The sequence below is a fragment of the Dendropsophus ebraccatus genome, chromosome 6, assembly GCF_027789765.1.
Source record: "Dendropsophus ebraccatus isolate aDenEbr1 chromosome 6, aDenEbr1.pat, whole genome shotgun sequence".
In the NCBI taxonomy this organism is placed as follows: domain Eukaryota; kingdom Metazoa; phylum Chordata; class Amphibia; order Anura; family Hylidae; genus Dendropsophus; species Dendropsophus ebraccatus.
Window position 1 is genome coordinate 5,183,264 of NC_091459.1, and position 16,274 is coordinate 5,199,537.

Below are 16,274 nucleotides of genomic sequence, written 5' to 3' on the forward strand. Positions count from 1 at the left end.
CTAGGGCCTGAAAAAATGACTTGGTTAAAGGCACAAATACATGCTGGAGAATATACAGACATTTAGGGAGTACCACCATTTTACAAGGTTAATACGACCTGCAATGGACAAAAGTAGGGACCCACACACCTTAAGGCTATGTTCACACTGCGTATTTCATACGCCGCCATACATGTGCGGCTGAAACTACGGGCGTGGGAAAAATAGACATGGCGCCGGATGCGTACGCACCGTGAACATACGCCCGCAGTACAGTTATGCTTCCCTAGCTTGTTTCGAAGCGATCTGAGGCAGGTCATTTACTTGGAAATCTTCGCCCAGCCCCGTAAACCACAGAGAACCTTTTGGATCGAAAAATCAAGTTCAATTTGGCTGAAATAAGTACTCCGTACGGGACCGCATGGAAATCCACGGCCGTGAGTTGGAACATTTCCGTCCTCAAACAATGGTCTTGTTCATTTTTCACGGCGCCGCATACGATCCGGCCGTAAGCTCATACGTAGTGTGCATTGTGCGGGCGTATATCGTATACTTTCAAGCGAACGCATCAACCTCAAAACTACGTGCATATATTCGCGGTTTGCACTACGGCCGGAAACATACGCAGTGTGAACATAGCCTATATTTGTCTCTAAACAAGCCTAGCAAAGGGTCTACATTAAGTAACAGCAAAGCCGCAGAGCTTGCACTAAGCTAGACACCTGGATATCGAAATCTATTCACCACTAGGAGGTCTTCTACATTAGTACCTATCAATGGAATTCTGTCTACATAAGTATAAAACAAAAAGGGTTTAGTCCAATTCATACATAATCCGTTATTGGTTCCAAACATATCTATAATCTCTATAGCTCCGGGGAGTGAGGTATCAACGTCCGATAGAAAGAGAAGAAGGTGGTTGGCGTATAAACCATTGTGGTCCGCTCCTCCAGTATTAGCTTTATCTTTGTAGATGGGTCAGTACGTAGTAACACTGCCAGAAATTTCATAGCTAAGATAGAGAGGAGTGGAGAAAGGGGACAGCCCTGTCTAGTGATCCGCTCCAAGATGCAGGAAGGAGACACCAGACCATTAAAGGAGAAGTCTGGAGAAAATTTTTATTAAAGTATTGTATTGCCCCCTAAATTTATACAAATCAGCAATATACACTCATTACCGGAAATGCTTAAAAAGTGCTTTTTTTTCTTGCACTTACTACTGCATCAAGACTTCACTTCCTGGATAACATGGTGATGTCATTTCCTGGATAACATGGTGATGTCACTTCCTGGATAACATGGTGACGTCACTTCCTGGATAACATGGAGACGTCACTTCCTGGATAACATGGTGACGTCACTTCCTGGATAACATGGTGACGTCACTTCCTGGATAACATGGTGACGTCACTTCCTGGATAACATGGTGATGTCACTCCCTGGATAACATGGTGATGTCACTTCCTGGATAACATGGTGATGTCACTTCCTGGATAACATGGTGATGTCACTTCCTGGATAATGTGGTGATGTCACTCCCTGGATAACATGGTGATGTCACTTCCTGAATAACATCGTAATGTCACTTCCTGGATAACATGGTGATGTCACGACCCAACTCCCAGAGCTGTGCGGGCTGTGGCTGCTGGAGAGGATGGTGGCAGGGGGGTGCTCAGTGTCCCTCCAGTGCCCTGTGTCCCTCAGTGTCCCCCTGCCATCATCCTCTCCAGCAGCCACGGTCCGCACAGCTCTGGGAGTCGGGTTGTGACATCACGGTGTTATCCAGGAAGTGACATCATTGTGTTATCCAGGAAGTGACATCACCGTGTTACCCAGGAAGTGACATCACCATGTTATCCAGGAAGTGACATCACCGTGTTACCCAGGAAGTGACATCACCATGTTATCCAGGAAGTGAAGCCTTGATGCAGTAGTAAGCGCAGGGGGAAAAAACACTTTATGTGCATTTCCCGTAATAAGTGTATATTGGGGATTTGTATAACTTTTGGGGGGCAATACAATACTTTAATAAAAAATTCACCGGACTTTTCCTTTAAGGGAGATCGCAGCTTTGGGGCAGTGGTACAGAAAACTTATCAGGTTATAAAGTTAGGGACAAATTTAAATTTGCAAAGTACTGCCAACAGGAAAGCCCACTCAAAAGAATCAAGGGCCTCTCTAGCAACCAGCGCCTCCAGAACCCAGTCCTTCTTCTGGGAAACACCTCTCTGAAGGGTGACCTGCACCCCTCTAGGGTTGTCTGATGTGCTACAACCAGGGACAAATCCTGACTGACAGGGTGGATGAGGGTCTGGGTGACAATGACTCTGTTGAGACGGTTAGTGATAATTTTAATAAGAAGTTTATAATCTACATTAAAGTGTCACTGCCATTTACATTTTTTTTGCAGAAATCAATTGTACAGGAGATTTTAAGAAACTTTGTAATTGGGTTTAGTAGCCGAAAAATGCATTTTTATCATGAAAAAGCAGTTTGGAGCCCCCCCCCCTGTCTTTATGGTTCTCTTATGGAGGGGTGGAGGGAGAGGAGGCACCAAAACAGGACAACAAAGAGTTAATTTACGACTACATCAACGGCTATCTCCTCTGACAGTCAGCACTGACCTCTCTGACCTCTGAATACTGGCTTTCACACAGTTCCTGCTGTGTAATCCTTTGTTCTCTGCTGCCGACTAATCTCCCTCCTCCCCCCTCCATACTGTGTAAAAGATTTGAGATTTCCTGATAATGAACAGTGAATGAGAGAAAGGGGGGGGGGGACCTGGGGAAAGTCTTTTTGAATGCAGATAATGGCATATTTGCCTAATAAACCCAATTACAAAGTTTCTTAAAATCGCCTGGACTGTTGATTTATGTAAAAAAAACAAAAAAACGAGCCACACTGCTGTGGATTCTTGTCAGCTTTTAATAGTCTCAATAGATTTTTGGTATACTTGGAGCGGAGAATATCCATGCATTAATAGATTCCCCCTACAATATAATTTGGGTTTGCTGACTGCTTACAATGGCCATACCAGGGGAACACATGGATCTCCAGAAGGAGGTGAGTTAAATTATTGTCCAAACCAGACCACTCTTCCAAGTGACAGAAGCACTAGGGCCTTCCTCTATACAGCAGATAGAGCACAGACACATAGCAGGCTGATAGCCACCAGTCCTTCTATTATTTTATTCTTCCTCTTATCTTAGTATAGTCATATGTTTAACCCAGGCAAGTCTACATTCACTTACTGAGGAATTACAGCCACATCTGCAGGAAGTCGGAGCTAACCATCTACTACTCTTTCAGTATTTATCTATTATATGATTCCTGATCTTGACTCCGACTAACCTCAGATTGTGTCCCTTTATTCTTGTGTTTAGTTTCTTGCAAAATTATCTGATCTGATGACACAGTGTCTGACCGCAGGGGCCCCCTGCAATCTCAAGAATGGGGACCCCTGTCTTCAACGTTTTAACCCTCTGTCGGGCTTGTCAAAGATCCTGCTGGGTCAACATGTTGATCCCATGTATGTTGCTTGAATAAAATTCACTGAGCTTTATGCTGCTGGATGCTGTCGGATCACTTCAAATCTGAATTTGAGACCCGTTGGCGTGCATCTCACATATACTTCTGAGAAGGCACTTATTTTACTTGTTGTACATTGTTATGGAGCGGCCATATTTAGTGATATCCTTTACAGGAAGACTCATGGACATAGATGACAATAGACAGACTGTCCCCTAGAGATGATTGTGAGACATTACTGAGCACGCTCTGTGACCTGTGAAGAGGTCATTCCATAGGGAGCTGCTATTGTCTCCTCTATCTACTGGTGTCACATGATGCTGCAATGCTGTGCAGATCACTTTACTGCAGCCTCCACTTATCACCACAGGGAGCTGCAATTGTCTCCTCTATCTACTGTTGTCACATGACGCTGCAATGCTGTACTGATCACTTTACTGCAGCCTCCTCTTATCACCACAGGGAGCTGCAATTGTCTCCTCTATCTACTGTTGTCACATGACGCTGCAATGCTGTACTGATCACTTTACTGCAGCCTCCTCTTAACACCACATGGAGCTGCTATTGTCTCCTCTATCTACTTGTTGACATGTCAAAAGTTTTTCTAAATGACAGGGCAACTTTAAAGAGAACCTTTCAGGTCCCTAGGGTCTCACACATTGGCTCCAGGACATAGCAGGTGAGGCGTTTTAACACTGATAGCCTCCGCTTTATGGGGCAGCTCAGTGGTTAGCACTGTAGCCTTGCAGCGTTGGGGTCCTGGGTTCAAATCCCACCAAGGGCAACATCTGCAAAGAGTTTGAATGCTCTCTGTGTTTGTGTGAGTTTCCTCCGGGTACTCTGGTTTCCTCCCACACCCAAAAAAAAAAACTACAGATAGGTGAAGCGCTGTGGAATCTGTGTCCGCTATACAAATAAAAACATTATTATTATTATTATTATTATTATTATTAATATTATTATGTAATGCTTTGCTGTGACAGTTATCCATTAAAGGGGTTGTTCACCAATTTTTTTTATCTTTCAAATCAAGTGGTGCTAGAAAGTGCCAGAGATTTGTAATTTACTTCTATTTAAAAATCTGCAGTCTTCCAGTACATATCAGTTGCTGTTTGTCCCGCAGGAAGTGGTGTATTCTCTCCAGTCTGACACAGTGCTCTCTGCTGCCACCTCCGTCCGTGTCAGGAACTGTCCAGAGCAGCAGCAAATCCCCATAGAAAACCTTACCTGCTCTCCAGACTGGAAATAATACACCTTTTCCTGCAGGACATACAGCAGTACTGGAAGATAATTTTTTTTAAAGAAGTTAAATATTTTGGTGAACAACCCCTTTAATGGGGGATAGCAGTGCTCGCTATGGACTGTACTTCCAGTGGGCCCAATGAGTTTAAAGGATTAAGTGTAGTCTACCAGTGATCACACTTTTGGGTCCCACACATATCTGTTCTGGAAATATACAGGAAGTGGTCTCTAGTCCCAACACTCAGTCTATTAACCAGAAGCTGTGGCATATGAGATGAGGCAGGTGAGAATTGTAGCTTCACCATATAACCCAGCATACACATTGTCCATAGCCAGGTCTCCTATCTGCCATTGCCAGGTCTCCTATCTGCCATTGCCAGGACTCCTATCTGCCATTGCCAGGTCTCCTATCTGCCATTGCCAGGTCTCCTATCTGCCATTGCCAGGTCTCCTATCTGACATAGCCAGGTCTCCTTTCTGACATAGCCAGGTCTCCTATCTCCCATAGCCAGGTCTCCTATCTCCCATAGCCAGGTCTCCTATCTCCCATAGCCAGGTCTCCTATCTCCCATAGCCAGGTCTCCTATCTGACATAGCCAGGACTCCTATATGCCATAGCCAGGTCTCCTATCTGCCATTGCCAGGTCTCCTATATGCCATAGCCAGGACTCCTATATGCCATAGCCAGGACTCCTATCTGCCATTGCCAGGTCTCCTATCTCCCATAGCCAGGTCTCCTATCTCCCATAGCCAGGTCTCCTATCTGACATAGCCAGGACTCCTATATGCCATAGCCAGGTCTCCTATCTCCCATAGCCAGGTCTCCTATCTGACATAGCCAGGACTCCTATATGCCATAGCCAGGACTCCTATATGACATAGCCAGGACTCCTATCTGCCATAGCCAGGTCTCCTATATGACATAGCCAGGACTCCTATCTGCCATAGCCAGGTCTCCTATCTGCCATTGCCAGGTCTCCTATCTGCCATTGCCAGGACTCCTATCTGCCATTGCCAGGACTCCTATATGACATAGCCAGGACTCCTATCTGCCATTGCCAGGACTCCTATCTGCCATAGCCAGGACTCCTATCTGCCATAGCCAGGTCTCCTATCTGCCATAGCCAGGTTTCCTATCTGCCATTGCCTTGCTTTAGTGTCAGGAATGTAGGACAGGCAGAGACATGCCGGTCCCCTTTCCCTGACATACATACGCATGCATTCATTCACAAGCTTCATCGTAATTATCCTCCTCTGGGGAGGCTGCGCTGAGCCAGTGGCACAGTATAATAACAAGATATAATTACACGATAAAAGCACATCCCTCAGACCCCACGCCCCATAAAAAAAAACACAGCCCTAACAACAGGGAGCCTGCAGTTATCCCCGTCCTGACTGCACAATTACACAAGCATTTAGTGTGAGCTCACCTCTGGCCTGCAGAGCATTCCGCCTCCCCCACCTCAGGTCAGGGGGAAATGTTTGGGAAAATCTGATCCTCTGACTTCAAAGTTAGCAGCTTCCAGACCACCGTAACGGCTGAGCCACTTCTGCCCTGCTGCACAGACGCTCACAGGATGAACCTGCCCGGTCCACTTGTCAACCCCGTCCTCCAGCAAACAAATACCTTTATCTCCATGGAGGTAATAAAGGGTTAAATTACCTGCACAATGGTTGTCTAGGCATATAATCCAAGGCCTGGCAGCATATACCTGCCAGGTATACCGAGGGGAATTAGAAAGGCTACAAGAGAGCAACTTTGTAATATAAAAAGAGAAATCAGAATGAAAATCTGTGCACTAGTTTAAAGGGGTATTCCACTCACACATAACTTTTGATATGTTGCTGCCCATGGTGAGACTAACAATTTCTTCCATACTTGTTTCTATCTATTCAGTCTCCTTACCCCCATTATCAGCTGCTGCTTTCTGCTAGAGACACAAACATCTGTGTGTGAGCCTTTCTCTCTGTCTCCCCCCTCCTCCCCCCTCCCTTCTGAGACAGCTGATGTAAACAAGTCCCTGGCTGACTGTATCTGCAACTTTGTAGCTTCTTTGTAATGCTGGCAGAGATAATCATAGGTCATCAGCAACTTGACCTAAGAATAACCCTCCCAACATTACAAAGAAGCTACAATGTTGCAGATACAGCCAGCCAGGGACTTGTTTACATCATCTGCCTCAGAAGGGAGGGGCGAGGAGAGGGAGACAGAGAGAAAAGCTCACACACATATTTTTGAGTCTTCAGCAGAAAGCAGCAGCTGAGAACTAGGGGAAGGAGACTGAATAGATAATAACAAGTATGGAAGAAATTGTTAGTCTCACCATGGGCAGCAACATATCAAAAAATATGTTTGAGTGGAATACCCCTTTAACCCTTAGGCGACCCTGGACATACCCGTACGTACAGGGCCACCTCCATGTGTTCAGCATTGATCTCAATGAGAGATCAGTGTACTTATACTAGAAGTCCCCCAGGGGGAATAACCCTAACACCAGAGGGAATAACCCTAACCTCAGGGAAGAATAACCCTAATCCCAGGGGGGAATAACCCTAACCCCAGGGGGAATAACCCTAACCCCAGGGGGGAATAACCTTAACCCCAGGGGGAAAAAACCTTAACCCGAGGGGGGAATAACCCTAACCCCAGGGGAAATCACCCTAACCGCAGGGGGGAATAACCCTAACCCCAGGGGGTAATAACCCTAACCCCAGGGGGGAATAAACCTAACCCCAGGGGGCTTCTAGTATAAGTGTAAAAAAAAAAAAAGTGTTATTATCAATAAAAATCCCCTCCCCTAATAAAAGTCAGATTCACCCCCCTTTTCCCATGTTATAAATAAAAATGTTTGCCGCGTGCGTAATCGCTCAAACTATTAATCCCATTCCTGATCTCGCATGGTAAATGGCGCAAAATTGCACATTTTTTGTTGCATCAAATCCAGAAAAATTGTAATAAAAAGCCATCAAAAAGTCGTATATGCGCAATCAAGGTAATAAAATGACACCTGACACAGCCCCATAGACCAAAGGATAAAAGCGCTATAAGCCTGGGAATGGGGCGATTTTAAGGAATTTATATTTCTTAACAATGGTTTAAATTTATTACCGGCCATCAGATACAATAAAAGTTATACATGTTATATATCGTTGTAATCGTAACAACTTGAGGAACATATATAACAATTCAGTTTTACCCCAAGGCGAACGGTGTAAAAACGAAAAAAAAAAAACAAATAAAAGAAATGCGTTTTGTTTTTTTCAATTTCACCATACATTGAATTTTTTTTCTGCTTTTGCAGTGTCCGTTATGAAAAAATTCTGCCTGTCATTACAAAGTACAATTAGTGGCGCAAAAACTAAGGGCTCATGTGCGTTTCTAGGTGAAAAAATGCAAGTGCTATGGCCTTTTAAGCACAAGGAGGGAAAAACGAAAACGCAAAAATTTAAATTGGCCGGGTCCTCTAAGGGTTAATCGCAAAGATGTGCTGCATACAACTGGTATAAATGTTCTATAACTAGATAGCAAAAATATTTTTATGTTTAATCCATATACTCATGGGCAGGCATAGGCAGTATAGGAGAAGGCTTGCTAGTAGTTTTATTCCTTGTGTGTGCTGGATTATTACAGCTAGTGTACAGTATACATTTACATTGCCAGACTTTTCAGTTAGCTGTCTGGTATGTTGTAGTCACACTTATAAATTGGTGAGAAAGCAGCATAACAATCGCAATGCAATGAATTGTGTGCACGCAACATAAAGCTGGAGTTACAGTGACCTCTGCTGGGGACAAGAAGTAAAACACATTATATAACACTTCTTTAAAGAAGTTATCCAGCATTTCTTCCAGAGACAGCACTGCTCTTGTCTCCAGGTCAGGTGTGGTTTGCAAGAAAGCTCCATTCACTTCAATGGAAACAAGTTACAAAACCTGCACCCAACCAGGAGACAAGAGCAGCGCTGTCTCTGGGAAAAAAGTGGCCGTGTTTTTGCTTAGCTGGAGAACCCCTTTATGGTACTTCACACAATTTGCCCTGTAGATTTGCAGTATAAACCAGGATCGCTGTATAGAGCTCTAGTGACATCACATCTGGAATACTGTGTCCAGTTCTGGAGACCTCACCTACAGAAAGATACTGATAACAAAGTATCTTGTGTGTATGCTGTATGCTGTGTGTAATGTTGGGGGAGGGGGGGGGGCTGTAAGATGGGAAGCAATGTATAGAGGATCCAGCCACCCAAGCAACATGTGTTAAGAGTATCCATCAGAAATATGTGTCAGGGAATCCCCCCATGTATTCATCTGATAGACATCTGATAGAGACAGCAGCGGTTTGTTGCAGGTTTTGATTTGGGATTATTGGAAGCAAGTTTCTTTGTGCAAGTCTCTCCGAGTAAAGGGAAATAGGCTTCTAAGGATACGCTGGATAACATGGTGATGTCACTTCCTATATAACATGGTGATGTCACATCCTGGATAACATGGTGATGTCACTTCCTGGATAACATGGTGATGTCACATCCTGGATAACATGGTGGTGTCACTTCCTGGATAACATGGTGTTGTCACTTCCTGGATAACATAGTGATGTCACTTCCTGGATAACATAGTGATGTCACTTCCTGGATAACATGGTGATGTCACTTCCTGGATAACATGGTGATGTCACGACCCAACTCCCAGAGCTGTGTGGGCTGTGGCTGCTGGAGAGGATGACGGCAGAGGGATGCTCAGTGTCCCTCCAGTGCCCTGTGTCCCCTCAGTGCATATGTGTTTTAGAAATGTGCCAAAGCCCCTCCCCTAATAAGTCAAAATCCCCCCTTCCAATATTTTAAATAAAACATATAAAAATAATAAACTGAATTAACGTATTATATAATATTCATGTAAAACATTAGAAAATCTGTAACATGATATCATGTCATTTTTACCATAAAGTGCAATACATGAACACGGAAACCCTCCAAAATTTGCAGAACTGCATTTTCTATCCCAATTTCCCCCCATAAATGATATTTTGGGGGTTGGTTTTGTCATTCATTTTATGGTAGATTGAATGTGCCAAGTACATGAAGGATGGAAAAACAGATGGAAAAATAAAAAAGTTATAGCTCTTAGAAGGGAAGGAGGAAAAAAGAAAAATGCAAAAACAAAAATTGGTGGCGGGTCCTTACTTTGGATCAGTTTTTGTCTATTCGTTACACATCTGGGATTGATGTTGTTGGATACTTATGCTGTGGCTAACTCTAATTAGGGAGGAGAGTGGGGGAGGGAATATAACTTCTGGGCTGTCTTCTGACCCCAACTGCCTATACAATGGAGAATAACTTAAAGTGACAATGTCACCCCCTATAAGAGGACTCAAAATTTTTCTCTTACACCAATATGATACCAATAAAAACTTAAGATCATGATGCAAAAAATTACATCCCAACCAGCCCTGTAGGTGGAAAAATAAAAGCGCTATGGCTCTCAGATGGCGAGGAGGATACATTGCTTTAATTTGACCCCGGCATCAATGACATCGGTCATGAAGGTGCTAAAGGAGTTATCCGGCGCTACAAAAACATGGCCACTTTTCCCCCTCTCTTGACTCCAGGTCAGGTGTGGTTTGCATTTAAGCTTCATTTACTTCAATGGAACTGAGTTTAAAACCCCACCCAATCTGGAGACAAGAGAGGGGGAAAAGTGGCCATGTTTTTGTAGTGCTAGATAATTCATTTAAGGTACATCTTAAAACGGCGACGGGAAAATATGATAAAAACTCTGTCCATGTCAGGAACTGTCCAGAGGAACAGAAAATCTCCATAGAAAACCTATCCTGCTCTCCAGACTGGAAAGAATGCACCACTTCCTGCGGAACATACAGCAGCTGATAAGTAGTGGAAGACTGGAGATTTTTTAATATAAGTAAATTAAAATCTCTGGCATTTTCTAGGACCAGCTGATTTGAAATATTTTTTGTTTGGTGAACAACCCCATTAACCTCTTAGGGACATATGACGTACCCGTACGTCATATGTCCCCAGTAGGTGTTCAGAGCACTCTGAACCGCCGCGATCCTGGGTGGCGTGTGTAGCCCGGGACCACGGCTATTAGCGGGCACGGTCTGATTGCCGTGCCCGCTAATCAGGTAATCGGAGGCAGCTGTCAAAGTTGACAGCTGCCTCCGATTACCGGATGCAGCCGTTCCCTGGTGTCTAGTGGGGGAGATCGCTGAGGAGCGATCTCCGTGTGTGGTGCCGGCCGGGCTCTGCTCCAAGATGGCGCCATCCCCGGCTCGGCACTCGTTTGTTTTTTTTTCGGCTGCAGCAGCCGAAAGCAAACGAGTGCCGATCTCATTGATCTTTGCTGTATATGTATACAGCAAAGATCTCAATGAGCGATCAAAGTGTATATACTAGAATAACCCTAACCCCAGGGGGAATAACCCTAACCCCAGGGGGGAATAACCCTAACCCCAGGGGGAGAATAACCCTAACCCCAGGGGGAGAATAACCCTAACCCCAGGGGGAGAATAACCCTAACCCCAGGGGGAATAACCCTTACCCCAGGGGGGAATAACCCTTACCCCAGGGGGAATAACCCTCACCCCAGGGGGAATAACCCTAACCCCAGGGGGGCTTCTAGTATATGTGTAAAAAAAAAAAAAAAAAAGTGTTATTAGTAAAAATCCCCTCCCCTAATAAAAGTCTGAATCACCCCCCCCCCTTTTCCCATGTTTTAAATAAAAGTAAACAAATAAATAAACATATTTAGTATCGCCACGTCCGTAATCGCCCGAACTATTAATCACATTCCTGATCTTGCACGGTAAACGGCATAAGCGAAAAAAAATCCCAAAGTGCAAAATTGCGCATTTTTGGTCGCATCAAATCCAGAAAAATGTTAATAAAAAGCGATCAAAAAGTCGTATATGCGCAATCAAGGTACCGATAGAAAGTAAACATCATTGCGCAAAAGATGACACCTGCCACAGCCCCAAAGACCAAAGGATAAAAGCGCCAGGGCCTGGAGGTACACTGAACATCCCTCTGCCATCATCCTCTCCAGCAGCCACAGCCCGCACAGCTCTGGGGGTCGGGTTGTGACATCATCATGTTACCCAGGAAGTGACATCACCATGTTATCCAGGAAGTGACATCACCATGTTATCCAGGAAGTGACATCACCATGTTATCCAGGAAGTGACATCACCATGTTATCCAGGAAGTGAAGCCTTGATGCAGTAGTAAGTGCAGGGAAAAAAGCACTTTGTAAACATTTCCTGTAATAAGTGTACATTGGAGATTTGTATAACGTTTGGGGGGGGGGGGGGGGTAATACAATACTTTAATAAAAATTTTCCCCAGACTTCTCCTTTCAGTGACATGTTTTACAGCAAGACTCATGGCCATAGATGACAATAGACAGACTCTGTCCCCTTGAGATGAATGTGAGACATTACTGAGCGCACTCTGTGACCTGTGAAGAGGTCATTCCACAGGGAGCTGCTATTGTCTCCTCTATATACTGGTGTCACATGACGCAGCAATGCTGTACAGATCACTTTACAGCAGCCTCCTCTTATCACCACAGACACAACAAGTTTTAGCCCCAGTGGTGGGAATGAAAACTGAAAGATCTCATGATTATTTTACAATATAGGAAAATGTAAAATTTGAAAAAAAAAGTTACCAAAAATAAAAAAAAAAAGTATGTTTATCATAAAACATTATTTATACAATAAGTCATTTTCTGATGAGACTTTCCTTTAAGTGTTAACCACTGTAGCCATATGTAACATATTGAGGATTACCCTTTCAGATTCAGAACAGATAGCTTAGTAAGGGTCCAGATTGCTGTTTGTCCCCAGTAAACAGACACGGCTGCTTTGATCAGTGTTACCCGGGTCTACAATTACACAGCATGCAGCCAGAATAAGAGGTCTGTTGTGACAATGCAACAATGCAACTAGGTATGATGGCTCGGTGGCTGATGCACACGCTCCACATTTCTATAAAAACCTGTTAAGAAAATTTCCAACTGAGCACAGACCCTCCCAGTGGAAAAATGGCAGGTCCCAGCTAGACACAATAAGAACTCACATCAATTGTACAATATATGGAAGGGCCACATAACATTAGGCTTCCCACCATGTATGTTTTACCTGTGCTTGGCACACGGAACGATAATCGGCCGAATTGGCCCTATCCGGCCGATTATCGCTCCGTGCGACAAACACAACGATCAGCTGATGACAACGATCATCGGCTGATTGTTTATATAGGTTTGGACCTATAATTGTTGGGCACCGACCATGCATCGCTACGTGTAATAGCAGTGCCCGGCTGGCAATTTGCAGAGTGCATACATTACCTATCCATGGTCCAGGGCTCCTCCTGTGCTCCGCTTCTCCCTGGGTCCCGCGAGCTGCAGCTTCAGAGCGGCCTTTCTGACAGGCCGCTATGCAGCTGCAGCGCACGGTATGCAGGGAGAAGCGGACCGCAAGAGGAGCCCTGGACCATGGATAGGGTAATGTATAGAGTTAAAGCAAGGGCTGCAAGGGCATCGGTAACGGTGTCCATGCAGCCCTTGTTAAACGATCATCGGGCTGTGTAAAAGGCCCAGTAAACGAGCGCCGATCTGCTACAGTTATTATCGGGCCATGTAATAGTACTCTTACACTTACTTGTCTAAGGACTTCTCTGGAAATATGAACGGACCCCGACATATCCGGTCTATGAAGTTTAAAGGAACCTTCTGGATCTGTTGGCAGCACAGCATGATGAAGTCATACTTGCAGATGAAAAGGTTATTGTCTGTTATGAGAACAACGCGTTCCTTTTCATTGTTCCAGTGATCAATTCTGCAAGGAATAAAAGCAATAAAAACATCACAGGTAGCGGTTTACGAGAACATATTAAAGGCGGCAATAAAGGAATCCTGTTTATGCATTTTGGAGTTTGACCTCAAGGTGGCAGCATTTTCCCAATCTGGATAAAAAGCGGGAAGGAAACTGTACGCCAGCTTTTTAATTTGACATTATGGTGATTATTCATTCTGAAATCTTGTTAAAAAATATCTCCCATCTGGATTATGAACAAAACTGTAAAACCTCACAAGTTTCTGCGAGTGGCTGTCTTCATTTAGAAAGATTCTGACAGCCCCGGAGAACGTGAAAATAAGAGAAAAAAATATCATGCAAGCAGCTTTCTAACTAGGAAGAAAATGGTGAGAATCCCACACATAACAGACTATTACAGACTATTCCCGTACATAAAGCTGCGCAGAGAACCAAAGAACATTGATGCTAAGAAAAAAAAGGCAGATAAGAAACAAAACTTTAACTTGGATCACTTCACCTCGTGCTTTTATTTCCAAACCAAAAGCCCCAGTTTGTTGAGTGAGCCATGTCGTATCATAGCATGTCACCACTACATGACCCAAATAGTCTGACCCAGTGCTCTCTGCTGCCACCTCTGTCCATGTCAGGAACTGTCCAGAGCAGAAGAGGTTTTCTATGGGGATTCTGCTGCTCTGGACAGTTCCTGACATCAACAGAGGTGGCAGCAGAGAGCACTTTGTCACACTACAGAGAATACACCACTTCCTGCAGGAAATACAGCAGATGATAAGTACTGGACATTTTGTAATAGAAGTAAATTACAAATCTCTAGCACCAGTTGATTTGAAAGAAAAAAACTAGTAGTGAACAACCTCTTTTATTATCTATGTGCTACTTGTCCCTGCCTGCTGTCCCCGCTGATATAACAAAGTATACGTAAAATGAGTTTCAATATGTTAAGATGCTCGGGAACCAGAACGCTCTGTGGATGTAGTTTCAGATCTGTTTATAGTACAATAAGCGAGTAGATGCAAATGCAGCAGAGAGAACATAAAAAGAAAACAATAATTTGGTTCTCAGGCGGGGAATACTGGAGGTATGGAGCGGGGAAAAGAACACATAATATTTAGCCCTAAGTGCAACAAATGAGATGACTGTGGATAATAAAAAGAAAAAGATAGTGTGTATTGTGCACAGCTAACGTGAGGAACACTGTACATAGTACATTAAAGGGGAGGGATGAATCTAACCTGCTGATCAGTCCATATTGCACAGGAGACACTGAGGAGGAAGCTAGGTCTCTTATAGCATATCTCTTATACTAGGTCTCTTATAGCGTGTCTCTTATAGCATGTCTCTTATAGCGTGTCTCTTATAGCATGTCTCTTATAGCATGTCTCTTATAGCATGTCTCTTATAGCGTGTCTCTTATAGCGTGTCTCTTATAGCGTGTCTCTTATAGCGTGTCTCTTATAGCGTGTCTCTTATAGCGTGTCTCTTATAGCATGTCTCTTATAGCATGTCTCTTATAGCATGTCTCTTATACCATGTCTCTTATACCATGTCTCTTATAGCATGTCTCTTATATTAGGTCTCTTATATTAGGTCTCTTACCTTCCTCCTCTGCGCTGTTCCCGTGCAGTTATTAGATTCCTCCGCTGTCTGGTGAGACAGCTAGGAGCACTGCCTGTCCCTTTCTAGTTATAATGGAGCGGGCCGCCAGGGGACAGATCAGCACTATGGGGGCGAGTAGTCCCTCTAACAGTCTTACCGGACCGTGGGGCAAACTACTAAATGCACGAAACGGTGCCGAGGAGGAAGGTAAGAGACATCCTATAAGAGACATAATATAAGAGACATTTTATAAGAGACACGCTATAAGGGACACGCTATAAGAGACACACTATAAGAGACACGCTATAGGAGTCACACTATAAGAGACATAGTATAAGAGACACACCATAAGAGACACACTATAAGAGACACTATAAGAGACACACTATAAGAGACATACTATAAGAGACACGCTATAAGAGACACGCTATAGGAGTCACACTATAAGGGACACACTATAAGAGACACACTATAAGGGACACACTATAAGAGACACACTATAAGAGACACACTATAAGAGACACACTATAAGAGACACACTATAAGGGACACACTATAAGAGACACACTATACGAGACACACTATAAGAGACACACTATAAGAGACACACTATAAGACATAGTATAAGAGACACGCTATAAGAGACATACTATAAGAGACACACTATAAGAGACACACTATAAGAGACACACTATAAGAGACACACTATAAGAGACACTATAAGAGACACACTATAAGAGACACACTATAAGAGACACACTATAAGAGACACGCTATAAGAGACACTCTATAAGAGACACGCTATAAGAGACATGCTATAAGAGACACACTATAAGAGACACACTATAAGAGACACACTATAAGAGACACACTATAAGAGATACACTATAAGAGACACACCATAAGAGACACACCATAAGAGACATAGCTTCCTCCTCTGCGTCTCCTGTGCAATAGGGACATATTAGGGTGCGTTTACACAGAAAGATTTATCTGACAGATTTTGGAAGCCAAAGCCAGGAATGGATTTGAAAAGAGGATAGATCCCAGTCTTTCCTTTATGACATGATCTCTGTTTATAG

General features: G+C 43.8%; 1 protein-coding gene across 1 annotated transcript in view; it reads right to left on the reverse strand.

Annotated features, from left to right (window-relative positions):
- TPRG1 (tumor protein p63 regulated 1) overlaps positions 1–16,274 on the reverse strand; it is a 73,674-nt gene that overhangs the window by 30,127 nt on the left and 27,273 nt on the right. The window contains exon 4 of the mRNA XM_069974421.1: positions 13,423–13,599. Within this exon, the coding sequence (XP_069830522.1) occupies positions 13,423–13,599 (177 nt within the window). The remainder of the gene's footprint in view (positions 1–13,422; positions 13,600–16,274) is intronic.